At 55.2% G+C, this 14,373-nt stretch overlaps 1 protein-coding gene across 1 annotated transcript in view; it reads left to right on the top strand.

The window, feature by feature from the left end:
* Positions 1-10,243: 10,243 nt before the first annotated feature.
* mrpl23 (mitochondrial ribosomal protein L23) overlaps positions 10,244-14,373 on the top strand; it is a 51,341-nt gene continuing 47,211 nt past the window's right edge. Inside the window, exon 1 of the mRNA XM_080190448.1 lies at positions 10,244-10,316. Within this exon, the coding sequence (XP_080046574.1) occupies positions 10,300-10,316 (17 nt within the window). The 5' untranslated portion in view covers positions 10,244-10,299. The remainder of the gene's footprint in view (positions 10,317-14,373) is intronic.

Below are 14,373 nucleotides of genomic sequence, written 5' to 3'. Positions count from 1 at the left end.
ATAAGTTTGCCTAAAATTAATTCTTTGATGATGGTGATATATTTAGTTCTTCCCTTGTCTATTTTACTATGCTACAACAAAGACCAATGCAAATTAGCTATATAACTACTCTATTCTTTCTTTATTTTTATACTTAGCTGATGAAGGAGCAGTGCTGCAAAAGCTCATGATTCCAAATAATCCTGTTGGACTTTAACTTGGGGTTGTGAGACTTCTTACTGGGCCCACCCCAGTCCAACACTGGCATCTCCACATCGTATTATTTCTTTACTCCCCGTAATTATTTCCACAGTTTTATTCTCTAATGGGTCAATGCAATTGTTTATTTCTCTCTTCCCTTTAATGTACTGGAAACAATTTTTTTTCTGTTTTTCGCTAGTTTGCCCTCAAAGTTTGTCTTCTCCTTCCTGATTTTGTTTAGTCCATCTTTGCTGCATTTTGAATCTCTCCCAGTCTTCTGGCCAACCAATAACTTTTGCCAACTTACATGTTTCTGCTTTCAACTTAATATCCTCATGGTAGGTTCTCCCTTCCCTTAGAGTCTTTCCTCCTCATTGGGATGTAGTTTTGCTGAGAGTCATAAATTGTCTCTGTGAATGTCTGCCACTACTCATCTCTTGTCTTACCGACTAATCTACTTGACCAGTCCTCTTTGGCCAATTCCATTTTCATACCTCAGTGATTCCCCCTCTTTCAGGTTAACACTAATATTTCAGTCCCAATTTTCTCAAACTCAAGCTGAATGCTAAATTCTATCATACCATGATCTCCAATTCCTAGGGGTTCCTTAACCTTTTTATTAGAACCAGTCCTTAACACCATCTGGGCAATGAGTGGTAGTGGGTGAAGGAGTAGTTTTCATGAAAGAAATGAAGAACAAGAGCATCAAAACCACCAGTGTCCTTGCTGCCAGAGATCTTAGAACATCCAAGAGTGCTTCCCATGAACCAGTCATTCCATGTCTAATGAGTGCCACAATCCTTACCAGCACTATCGATTTCACTATCGATTTATCATGGATACTGTCAACTCGATGGCTTTTTTTTCAGTAAAACTTCACCAATCTCACCTACAATTCACATAAAATATAAATTCCCAAACCAAACACAAAACAAAATAAGATTAATATCATCAAACAAACACTCATCGGTAACTGTTTCTAATACTGAACAGAAATAATTGTTCACCACCATTGTGCAAGATCTTAGAGCCTATCTCTCTGCTTGATTACCTATCCTAGTACTGTGTAAATTAGGGCGATTAGTAAGGTAAATACGTGGGGTTATGGGGATAGGACATGGGTAAGGTGCTCTATCAGGGAGTTGGTGCAGACCCAATGGGCCAAATGGTTTCCTTCTGCATTGTAGAGATTCTATGATATTCTATGAGTACGAGGTCCAGCGAAGGAGCGAGGTGAGGCTGAGATACAGCCCTGGGAATGGGACAAGGCAAGATCAGGACCCAACCCAGTAGTGGGACGATGCTGGGATCTAGCTCAGGGGTGAGGCAGGTTTAATGTCTAGCTTGGGAGCAAGGTGAGGCTGGGTTGCAGCCTGTGAGAGAGAGAAACGAGTTTTGTGAAGCCCCAAAGAGGGAGTGAGAGGCCAGAAGGAGGGGGTGTTGAGTGAGAAGGGACAGTGGAGCGAGGGAGGGGGAGAGCATGGACACTGGATGGAGTATGGGATGGGGTTGGTGGAATGGGATAGAATTTAGGCCTAGAGACTTGAGGGTGAAAAATATAGACCTTGAGATTAAAATTAATTATGAACTGACAGGGATCAGGTGATGCTGCCAAGCATGTATTGTTCAGCGAAACAAGAATGTTGGGCCTAAATAAAAAACCGAATAAATCAGATGTTATTTAAGGAAGTAATTCCCTTGTATTTTTCAATGCAAGGTGCTGAGTGTGTTGGGAATTGATTTGATTTAAATAGCTGTGAGTTCACTATCAAATGTAATAATAAATTCATTCCAAATTAGTACTACGGATGTCAAATTGTAATTGAAGACATGTTGTTCGTCATCGCTGATGAGGACCTCGGCACCATTAGTCATTTTGAAGCTGGGTGCGGTGTGTCTGAAGATGACTGATCAGGCCAATTCGGGCATGGAATGTCCTGGCACATATTGGCCAGACTTGTGTAGTCACTGTAGTTGTTGCGCTGGTGGCTCCAGACTTGCGCAGCTCGTGCTTAAGTTGTGCTTCAGCATTGCATCTTGCTTCGTAAGCTTGACAGCTCTTGTGGATGAGGCAGCGCCAGGCAGGGGCAGTTTTGTGCCAGTGTTTCTCAGGTGGTTGTGTCAACTCAAGGTTATAGTCACCACTCCAGCTGTTCATCAAGATTGGTGCTGACTTCCCCAAACAAAATGTTCCAGCAAAGATGGGCATGGATTTGGGAATTTTTTGTTGCTGTTTGTCCATCGTCGTCGATGAGGACCTCAACACCATTAGTCATTTTGAGGCTGGATAAGGTGTGTCCAAAGATAACTGATCAGGCCAATTTGGGTGCGAAATGTCCTGGCATGTATTAGATAGACTTATATAGGCACTTACGTAGGCGCTGGCGGCTCTGGACTTGCACAGCTTGCGCTTAAGTTGTGCTTCAGCAATGCACCTTGCTTTGTAAGCTTGATAGCCTTTGTGGATGAGGCAGTGCCAGGTAGGGCGGTTTTGTGCCAGTGTTTCCCAGATGGTTGTGTCTATGCCAAGCAACTTCAGGGAGGCCTTGAGAGTATCTTTGAAACATTTCTTCTGCCCTCCACGCGAGCGTCTTCCAGCAGAGAGTTTTCCAAAAAGGAGCTGCTTGGGTATGCGCTCGTCTGACATACGGATGACATGACCTGCCCACTGAGTCTGCGCTCTCATCAGCAGTGTGTGGACTGATGATAGACTTTCTCTAGAGAGAACTTTAATGTCTGGTACTTTGTCTTGCCATCTGATGCGTAATATTCTGCAAAGACAAGTCATGTGGAAATGATTGAGCTGTCTTGCATGCCTTCGATACACAGTCCACATTTCACAGGCATACAGGGGGGTAGTGAGCACCACGGTGCTGCAGACCTTCTGTTTTGTTGCTGGGCTGATTCCTCAACATTCCCAGAACTTGCTTTTGCTATTCTGCAGTTAACTTCTGTATCGATAGTTACTGTTTGGGAGAGGGTGCCGCCAAGATAAGTGAACTGGCCCATTGCCTGTAGTTTCTTCCCTTTGATTGCGAATATGGGTTCTGCATACAGTGCATGAGGTGCAGGCTGGTGCATGACTTCAGTCTTTTTAATGTTGATGGTGAGTTCAAAGTTGTCACAAGCTGTAGAAAACTTGTCCATACTGACTTGCATCTCTGGCTCTGAGCCAGTATACAAGGCGCAGTCATTGGCAAAGAGGAAGTCTCTCAGAACAGTCTCCTTCACTTTGGTAATAGCTTGAAGTCACCTCAGGTTAAAGAGCTTCCCATCCATTCTGTACTTGAAGCTGATTCCAGCATCACTGTCCTGGAAGGTATCATTCAGCATGGCAGTAAACATCATGCTGAACAGTGTGAGTGTGAGCACACAGCCTTGTTTGACGCCATTGGTGACTAGGAATGCCTCAGAGGATTCTCCGCCATCCAGTACTCGGCCATCATGCCATTTTGGAACTGGCATACCATCTGAATGAATCTTGGCAGCCAAACTTTGACATGATCCTCAACAGGCCTTGTCGGCTTACAGTGTTGAAGGCTTTCGCGGTGTCAACAAAGGTTGTGTAGAGCTCGCGATTCTGCTCCTGACACTTCTCCTGAAGTTGGCGCACAGCAAAAATCATGTCAGTAGTCCTTTGCGGAAGCCACACTGTGGATCTGGAAGCAGGCCCAGCTCCAGGTGAGTGACCAGGTGATTTAGCAGGACGATTTGCAAGGGTTTTTCCTGTGATGGAGAGCAGCGAGATTCCTTGGTGGTTGTCGCATACTTGCCGATTGCCCTTCCTCTTATAGAGGTATACGCTGGAAGCATCTTTAAGTTCCTGAGGAATGGATCCTTGCTTCCAAAAGGACTGGAACAAATCGGTGAGTTTCTCGATAAGTACAGAACCAGCAGCTTTGTAGATCTCTGCGGGTATGGGACTTTGCCGCTGGATAGCTGGCTGACAGCTTTCGTGACTTTGGCTACTATTGGTGGGTCATCCATGGCGCTGTTGATACTGACCTGGGGAATTGTATCTATTGCCTCATTGTTAATAGATGACGGTCAGTTGAGGACAGCTTCAAAGTGTTCAGCCCATCCCTGCAGAATCTGAGCCCTCATTGTAATGAGAGTTGTACCATCTGTATTCAGGAGGGGGATCTCCTGAGAGATTGAGGTCTGTACAGAATGTTGAGGGCTTCATAGAACCGTTTCAAATTGATTCTGTCAGCGTATCCCTGTATTTCATCTGTCTTGGCACTCAGCCAGGCATCCTGCATTTTATTCAGTTTGTTCGCGACTACCCAGAATAAACAGAGGAGATGTTAGGGGTAAGTTTTTCACTCAGAGGGTAGTGAGTGAGTGGAATCGGCTGCCATCGGTGGTGGTAAAGGCGAACTCCCCGGGGTCTTTTAAAAGACTTCTGGATGAGTACATGGGAATTAATGGGATTGGGAGTTATAGTTCTATGGCCTGGTAGGTATGGATATGATTGGTGCAACTTGTGGACCGAAGGGCCTGTTTGTGCTGTTGTGTTCTATGTTCTATCCTGCAAGCACTGGTAAAAGCATTTCTCTGGGCAGCTGATGATGGGTCGTTCTGACAGACCCGATGAAAACGGTGCTTTTCAACAAGTAGAGCTTATATCTCCTCTCATCAAAACAGTCATGCTGCTTGCGGGTAGAGAGCCTGAGCATCTTCAGCGCAGATGTATGGTTAGCATCCCTGAAGTGTTCCCAGTCATCCTCAGCATTGCCTGCGAGGTGTGGGTCAGCAAGCTTGATTTCTAAGTCTTCAGCCAGTGCTGAAGTTATAAGAACATAAGAACATAAGAAATAGGAGCAGGAGTAGGCCATCTAGCCCTTCGAGCCTGCCCCGCCATTCAATAAGATCATGGCTGATCTGTCATGGCTCAGTTCCACATTCCCGCCCTCTCCCCATAACCCTTAATCCCCTCTCTTACCAAAAACCCATCAACCCGTGTCTTAAAAATATTTAGCGAGGCAGCCTCCACCACTTCAACGGGCAGAGAATTCCAGAGATTCACCACTCTTTGAGTGAAGAAGTTCTTCCTCAACTCCGTTCTAAACCGCCCCCCCTTTATCTTGAGGCTGTGCCCCCAAGTCCTACTGTCCTTTCTGAGTGGGAAGAGCCTCTCCACCTCTATCCTATCCATCCCATTCATCATCTTATATGTCTCAATGAGATCTCCCCTCATTCTTCTAAACTCTAACGAGTACAAGCCTCGTTTATTCAGCCTCTCCTCATAGCTCAACCCCCTCAACTCCGGCATCAGCCTAGTAAACCTCCTCTGCACTCCCTCCAAGGCCAAAATATCCTTGCGTAAGTGCGGTGACCAAAACTGCACACAGTACTCCAGCTGCGGCCTCACCAGTGCCCTATACAGCCGCAGCAAGACCTCCCTACTTTTATATTCAATCCCCCTCGCTATGAAGGCCAGCATCCCATTTGCCTTCCTGACCACCTGCTGCACCTGCAAGCTGGGTTTTTGCGACGTAAGCACAAGGACCCCGAGGTCCCTCTGCACTGTCGCCTGCTGCAGTTTTTCTCCACGTAAGTAATAATCCTTCCTACCATTATTCCTACCAAAGTGGACCACCTCGCACTTGCCAACATTAAATTCCATTTGCCAGTTCCTGGCCCATTCGCCCAGCCTATCTAGATCCTTCTGCAGACTCTCCACACCCTCCGCACAATTTGCCGTTCCACCAATCTTGGTGTCATCAGCAAATTTCGACACCACACACTCGGTTCCCTCCTCCAGATCATCTATATAAATGGTAAATAGCTGAGGCCCCAGCACCGACCCCTGAGGCACTCCACTAGTCACCAACCGCCAATCCGAATAGCACCCATTGACCCCCACTCTCTGTCTCCTATTTGACAACCAGTCCTCTATCCATGCTAACACCCTACCCCCAACTCCATGTCCCCTGACCTTATGCAATAACCTCTTGTGAGGTACCTTGTCAAACGCCTTCTGAAAATCAAGAAAGACCACATCCACCGTCTCTCCTCTATCCACCGCCCTAGACACATCCTCATAGAACTCCAGTAAATTTGTCAGACACGACTTCCCCTTAACGAAACCGTGCTGCGTCTGCTCTATCAAACAATTCCCCTCAAGATGCTTTGCTATTTCCTCCTTGATGACGGATTCTAACATTTTACCTACAACAGACGTTAAACTAACCGGCCTATAATTCCCCGCCTTTTGCCTCGCACCCTTCTTAAACAACGGCGTAACATTAGCCGCTTTCCAATCTTCCGGCACTTCCCCGGAATCCAGCGACGTCTGGAAAATAACCACCAAGGCATCCACTATCACCTCCGCCAAAGTTATGCTGGGGTTCTTTAGCTTGGCCACATTGATTCATTTCATAACCTTGCTTCCTTGTGGTCGCCTCTTGGGTCTGATGCGGAGCCTAATTTTGGAGACAATGAGCCTGTGATCTATCCAGCAGTCAGCACCACACATGGCCTTGGTCACTCTGACATCCTGCCTGTTTTTCCTCCTGATAATGACATAGTCGATAAGATGCCAACGCTTAGAGGAGGGGTGTCTCCAGGAGGTCTTGTTACAGGTAGGCAGACAGAAGGTTGTGTTGGTGATGAGGAAATTGTGTGCTGCACAAGTCTTCATTAAGAGTAGGCTGTTACTGTTACACTTGCTCACTCCATGCCTCCCAATGACTCCCTGCCAGATTGCAGAGTTACACCCTACTCGCACTGAAATCGCCAAGCAAGATCAGCTTGTTGGTATTGCTCACTGCTGATAGTAGGGCGTCTAGTTCTTCACAGAACTTGTCTTTCATCTCGTCTGGGTTGTTCATTACAGGGGCATAGGCGCTGATCAGGGTGGCTTGACTTCTGTTCTGTAGCGGAAGCTATAATGTCATTAGTAGGTCGTTCACACCCTTGGGTAGACTAGCAAGTTTCTGAACAAGGTTACTCCTGATGGCAATCCAACTCCAGCATCACAACGCTCATTGCTACTGTGACAGCTCCAGAAATGTATCCATCTCCAGTTTCAGTCAACTGACGTATGTTGGCAAGACGAGTTTCACTTGGGGCTGCAGTGTCAGTGTTGTATCTTGCCAGCTCTCTGGCAACTAAGACTGTTCTTCCCTCTGGTCTGTCTGCTGTAGGGTTGTCCAAAAGCATGCGCACGTTCCAAGTGTCGATGGTGAGCGGTGTCACCTTGTGTTTTACTGTGTTTGTTTGACCGCAAAAGGGGATCCCCGCCAGTTGCAGTAAACTGGCCAGGGTGTAGTGAAGCAGGCAATGGCCTTTTCTCGCCCCTTTCTCATTCTATGGAGGTGAGCAGTGTGTTCCTGAAGAGGACTGCTCAGTCACCGAGGTAGACGCCGAGTTTCACTGCTGCTTCGGTCAGCGGAAAATGACCATTAGACCTGAGCCACCTGTGTGCAGGTCTGTGACTACAGCTCCCAGTGTATCCGCACCTGCTGTTTCGTCGCTCGCCCATCGCTACAGGGCTTCAAAGGTTGAACAGGATGATGATGACGATGATGGTGTCAAGACTAGCGCTTGATTTGGATTAAAGTGAGGGAGAGTTGCGCAGCTTCAGTCTCACTCTCTCTTCCCAATTCCCATCTGGATCCAGTGGCAAGACAACAGTTGAGATGGCTGGAGACGGGACTAGGTGCAGTGGATGATCAGGACGTCTTCTGTGCCTTGTCCTGCTCTTCGCATTTCGCAATGCTTGCAGAGACCGTCTTCTTAACCATTGGACCTTCCATTGGTCCCGTCCGCTCAATCCGTCAGAGTCTGTCTTCATATGCTGGGATAGACATCTCCTGTCTCACTGAGGGTTGAGATCCGTCGGCTACCCTCACCTGGTTTAGCCGGCTTGTCGAAGCCGTTGCCTGGAGTGTGGCTGCTGTTGCATGCAAACAGCTATGGGGAGCTGAACGCCAGGTGGGGACAAAGGGTGAAGACTGAAAGAGGACATGAGAAGATTTTGGCTGATAGGATTAAGGAGAATCCTAAGGCGTTCTATAGATATGTTAAGAACAGAAGATTGGTTAGGGCAAGATTAGGACCAGTTAGAGACAGCAGTGGGAAGTTATGTGTGGAACCGGAAGAGATTGGAGAGGCATTGAACCAATATTTCTCTTCGGTATTCACGCAGGGAGACATAAATGTAGCTGTGGAGAACACTGGGTTACAGGGTTGTAAACTGGACAGTATTGCAGTTGATAAGGAGGATGTGCTAGATATTCTTGAGGGTTTGAAAATAGATAAGTCCCCTGGGCCGGACGGGATTTACCCTAGGATTCTCTGGGAGGCAAGAGAGGTGATTGCAGAGCCTCTGGCTCTGATCTTCAGGTCGTCGTTGGTCACAGGTATAGTGCCAGAAGATTGGAGGATAGCGAATGTTGTCCCATTGTTTAAGAAGGGGAACAGAGACTTTCCTGGGAATTATAGACCGGTGAGTCTTACTTCTGTTGTGGGCAAGGTTTCAGAAAAAATTATTAGGGATAGGATTTATAGTATTTAGAGAGTAATGAATTGATTGGAGATAGTCAGCATGGTTTTGTGGAGGGTAGGTCGTGCCTTACTAACCTTATTGAGTTTTTTGAGAAAGTGATCAAAGAGGTGGATGGGGGTAAGGCAGTTGACGTGGTATATATGGACTTTAGTAAGGCGTTTGATAAGGTTCACCATGGAAGGCTTCTGCAGAAAATGCAGATGTATGGGATTGAGGGTGATTTAGTTAATTGGATCAGGAATTGGCTAGCAGATAGGAGACAGAGGGTGGTGGTTGATGGTAAGTATTCGTCATGGAGTTCGGTTACAAGTGGTGTGCCTCAGGGATCTATTTTGGGGCCACTGCTGTTTGTAATTTTTATAAATGATCTGGATGAGAGTATAGTTGGGTGGATTAGTAAATTTGCTGATGACACCAAAGTCGGAGGTGTGGTAGATAGTGAGGAGGGATGTCATAGTTTACAGAGAGACTTGGACAAGTTGCAGAGCTGGGCCGAGAGGTGGCGGATGGAGTTTAATGCGGAAAAGTGTGAGGTAATTCACTTTGGCAGGAATAACAGATGTGTAGAGTATAGGGCTAACGGTAGGACTTTGAATAGTGTTGATGAACAGAGGGATCTAGGTGTACATAGATCCCTGAAAGTTGGGAATCAAGTAGATAAGGTTGTTAGGAAGGCATATGGTGTCTTGGCGTTTATTGGTAGGGGGATTGAATTTAGGAGCCGCAGCGTCATGTTGCAACTGTACAAAACTCTGGTGCGGCCGCACTTGGAGTATTGTGTGCAGTTCTGGTCCCCACATTATAGGAAGGATGTGGAGGCTTTGGAGAGGGTGCAGAGGAGGTTTACCAGGATGTTGCCTGGTATGGAGGGGAGGTCCTATGAGGAGAGACTGAGGGAATTGAGGTTGTTTTCATTAGAAAGAAGGCGGCTAAGAGGGGACCTTATTGAAACATATAAGATGATTAGAGGTTTAGATAGGGTGGACAGTGATAGCCTTTTCCCTCGGATGGAGAAAGCTAGCACGAGGGGGCATAGCTTTAAATTAAGGGGTGGTAGTTATAGGACAGATGTCAGAGGTAGGTTCTTTACCCAGAGGGTGGTGAGGGATTGGAATGCCCTGCCTGCTGCAGTTGTAAATGCGCCTAGTTTGGGGGCGTTTAAGAGATCCGTGGATAGGTTTATGGATGGAAAGGGATTGGTTTAGGTTAGAGGGTCATTGCTTTTTAATTGGTCGGTGCAACATTGTGGGCCGAAGGGCCTGTTCTGCGCTGTAATGTTTTATGTTCAAACCGCCCTGAAAAACACTTGACGTGATTCCCCCATCAGAGGTACTACTCCTCCCTGACACCCCATACACCTTTGGGAAGTGACCACGTATTGAAGGATTTGGAACCATGCCAAAATACAGGTTAAATATTTTACTAAGTGTGTTTAAATAATCCTGAAACGAGAGCAATGGAAAATAAGGAAAACTGCAAGGGTGTTAAGAAGTTAAAGGTGTAATGCGGCCTGGTGCCGCCAGGTTCCGCTATTTGTGGCGAAGGAGTTAGGGCCTAGGGAGCCGGGAGCTGGAGCCAGAATCAGGGCGGAGGGAGACAGCGCGATGGCGCGGAAAGCAATGTGAGTGAGTGAGTGAGTGGGAGAGAGGCCCGGGCCTGGGTTTCCGAGGCCTCGAAACGGGTTATCATGTTCCCACCGGCGGAGAGTGCGGCGGTCCCGGGTCATTCGCTATTCGGGATGTGAAAGGGCCTGAGATTGCGGCCAAACTACCCGAGAACTAAATCATCCTCATCGCCCTACCCCCCCCACACCTCACCCCACCCCCTCACACGCCCCCCACCCCTGCACACACCCCCCCACCCCACCCCCGGGCACCCCAACCCCCCCCCCTGCCCCGGACACACCCCCCACACCCCTGGAAACCCCCACACCCCCCCCACCCCCCTCCCTCCCCAACACCCCCCCCTCACCACCCCCCCACTTCACCCCTCCCCCCCCACCCCCCCACTTCACCCCTCCCCCCCCACCCCCCCACTTCACCCCTCCCCCCCCACCCCCCCACTTCACCCCTCCCCCCCCACCCCCCCACTTCACCCCTCCCCCCACACCCCCCCACTTCACCCCTCCCCCCCCACCCCCCCACTTCACCCCTCCCCCCCCACCCCCCCACTTCACCCCTCCCCCCCACCCCTCTCCCACCCCTCCCCTCTCCCACCCCTCCCCATCACCCCTCTCCCACCCCTCCCCATCACCCCTCTCCCACCCCTCCCCATCACCCCTCTCCCACCCCTCCCCCCACCCCCCTTCACCCCTTCACCCCACCCCCCCACCCCCCTTCACCCCACCCCCCCACCCCCCTTCACCCCACCCCCCCACCCCCCTTCACCCCACCCCCCCACCCCCCTTCACCCCACCCCCCCTTCAGCCCTCCCCCCACCCCCCACCCCCCCTTCAGCCCTCCCCCCCACCCCCCACCCCCCTTCAGCCCTCCCCCCCACCCCCCACCCCCCTTCAGCCCTCCCCCCCACCCCCCACCCCCCTTCAGCCCTCCCCCCCACCCCCCAACCCCCTTCAGCCCTCCCCCCCACCCCCCAACCCCCTTCAGCCCTCCCCCCACCCCCCAACCCCCTTCAGCCCTCCCCCCACTCCCCTTCAGCCCTCCCCCCCACCCCCCTTCACCCCTCCCCTCCCCCCCTCACCCCTCCCCCCCACCCCCCCTCACCCCTCCCCCCCCACCCCCCCTCACCCCTCCCCCCCACCACCCCCCCTCCCCCCCACCACCCCCTTCACCCCACCACCCCCCTTCACCCCTCCCCCCTTCGCCCCCCACACCCCCCCACCCCTCCCCCCCTCCCCCCCACCCCCCCTCTCCCCACCCCCCACCCCTCCACCCCACCCCCCACCCCTCCACCCCACCCCCCACCCCTCCACCCCACAACCCACACCCCTCCCCCCTCCACCCCTCCCCCCCACCCCCTCCCCCCTTCACTCCTCCCCCCACCCCCCTCCCCCCTTCACTCCTCCCCCCCACCCCCCTCCCCCCTTCACTCCTCCCCCCCACCCCCCTCCCCCCTTCACTCCTCCCCCCCACCCCCCTCCCCCCTTCACTCCTCCCCCCACCCCCCTCCCCCCTTCACTCCTCCCCCCCACCCCCCTCCCCCCTTCACTCCTCCCCCCCACCCCCCTCCCCCCTTCACTCCTCCCCCCCACTCCCCTTCACCCCTCCCCCCCACTTCACCCCTCCCCCCCACCCCCCCACTTCACCGCTCCCCCCACCCCCCCACTTCACCGCTCCCCCCAACCCCCCCACTTCACCCCTCCCCCCCACCCCCCCACTTCACCCCTCCCCCCACCCCCCCACTTCACCCCTCCCCCCCACTCCCCCACTTCACCCCTCCCCCCCACTTCACCCCTCCCCCCCTCCCCCCCACTTCACCCCTCCCCCCCTCCCCCCCACTTCACCCCTCCCCCCCACTTCACCCCTCCCCCCCACCCCCCCACTTCACCCCTCCCCCCACACCCCCCCCGCTTCACCCCACACCCCCCCCGCTTCACCCCACACCCCCCCCGCATCACCCCACACCCCCCCGCTTCACCCCACACCCCCCCGCTTCACCCCACACCCCCCCGCTTCACCCCACACCCCCCCCGCTTCACCCCACACCCCCCCCGCTTCACCCCACACCCCCCCCGCTTCACCCCACACCCCCCCCGCTTCACCCCACACCCCCCCCGCTTCACCCCACACCCCCCCCGCTTCACCCCACACCCCCCCGCTTCACCCCACACCCCCCCGCTTCACCCCACACCCCCCCCGCTTCACCCCACACCCCCCCCGCTTCACCCCACACCCCCCCCGCTTCACCCCACACCCCCCCCGCTTCACCCCACACCCCCCCCGCTTCACCCCACACCCCCCCCGCTTCACCCCACACCCCCCCGCTTCACCCCACACCCCCCCCGCTTCACCCCACACCCCCCCCGCTTCACCCCACACCCCCCCCGCTTCACCCCACACCCCCCCCGCTTCACCCCACACCCCCCCCGCTTCACCCCACACCCCCCCCGCTTCACCCCACACCCCCCCCGCTTCACCCCACACCCCCCCCGCTTCACCCCACACCCCCCCCGCTTCACCCCACACCCCCCCCGCTTCACCCCACACCCCCCCCGCTTCACCCCACACCCCCCCCGCTTCACCCCACACCCCCCCCGCTTCACCCCACACCCCCCCCGCTTCACCCCACACCCCCCCGCTTCACCCCACACCCCCCCGCTTCACCCCACACCCCCCCCGCTTCACCCCACACCCCCCCCGCTTCACCCCACACCCCCCCCGCTTCACCCCACACCCCCCCCGCTTCACCCCACACCCCCCCCGCTTCACCCCACACCCCCCCCGCTTCACCCCACACCCCCCCCGCTTCACCCCACACCCCCCCCGCTTCACCCCACACCCCCCCCGCTTCACCCCACACCCCCCCCGCTTCACCCCACACCCCCCCCGCTTCACCCCACACCCCCCCCCGCTTCCCTCCCCCCAACTTCCCTCCCCCCCACTTCCCTCCCCCCCACTTCCCTCCCCCCCACTTCCCTCCCCCCCACTTCCCTCCCCCCCACTTCCCTCCCCCCCACTTCCCTCCCCCCCACTTCCCTCCCCCCCACTTCCCTCCCCCCCACTTCCCTCCCCCCCACTTCCCTCCCCCCCACTTCCCTCCCCCCCACTTCCCTCCCCCCCACTTCCCTCCCCCCCACTTCCCTCCCCCCCACTTCCCTCCCCCCCACTTCCCTCCCCCCCACTTCCCTCCCCCCCCCTTCCCTCCCCCCCACTTCCCTCCCCCCCACTTCCCTCCCCCCCACTTCCCTCCCCCCCACTTCCCCCCGACCCACCCACCCGTCCCCCCCGTCCCCTCCCCCGTCCCCTCGCCCACCCACCCACCCACCCGTCCCCCCCGTCCCCTCCCCCGTCCCCCCCGTCCCCTCCCCCACCCACCCGTCCCCCCGTCCCCTCCCCCACCCACCCGTCCCCCCCGTCCCCTCCCCCACCCACCCGTCCCCCCCGTCCCCTCCCCCACCCACCCGTCCCCCCCGTCCCCTCCCCCACCCACCCGTCCCCCCCGTCCCCTCCCCCACCCACCCGTCCCCCCCGTCCCCTCCCCCACCCACCCGTCCCCCCCGTCCCCTCCCCCACCCACCCGTCCCCCCCGTCCCCTCCCCCACCCACCCGTCCCCCCCGTCCCCTCCCCCACCCACCCGTCCCCCCCGTCCCCTCCCCCACCCACCCGTCCCCCCCGTCCCCTCCCCCACCCACCCGTCCCCCCCGTCCCCTCCCCCACCCACCCGTCCCCCCCGTCCCCTCCCCCACCCACCCGTCCCCCCCGTCCCCTCCCCGACCCACCCGTCCCCCCCGTCCCCTCCCCGACCCACCCACCCACCCAACCCCCCGTCCCCTCCCCCACCCACCCGTCCCCTCCCCCACCCACCCACCCCCCCCGTCCCCTCACCCACCCACCCACCCCCCCGTCCCCTCACCCACCCACCCACCCGTCCCCTCCCCCACCCACCCACCCCCCCGTCCCCTCCCCCACCCACCCACCCACCCACCCCCCCGTCCCGTCCCCCACCCACCCACCCCCCCGTCCCCTCCCCACCCACCCACCCCCCCGTCCCCTCCCCC

The sequence above is a fragment of the Carcharhinus amblyrhynchos genome, chromosome 6, assembly GCF_965287045.1.
Source record: "Carcharhinus amblyrhynchos chromosome 6, sCarAmb.v2.hapA, whole genome shotgun sequence".
Taxonomy (NCBI): Eukaryota; Metazoa; Chordata; class Chondrichthyes; order Carcharhiniformes; family Carcharhinidae; genus Carcharhinus; species Carcharhinus amblyrhynchos.
This window is presented reverse-complemented; position numbering and strand designations above follow the sequence as displayed.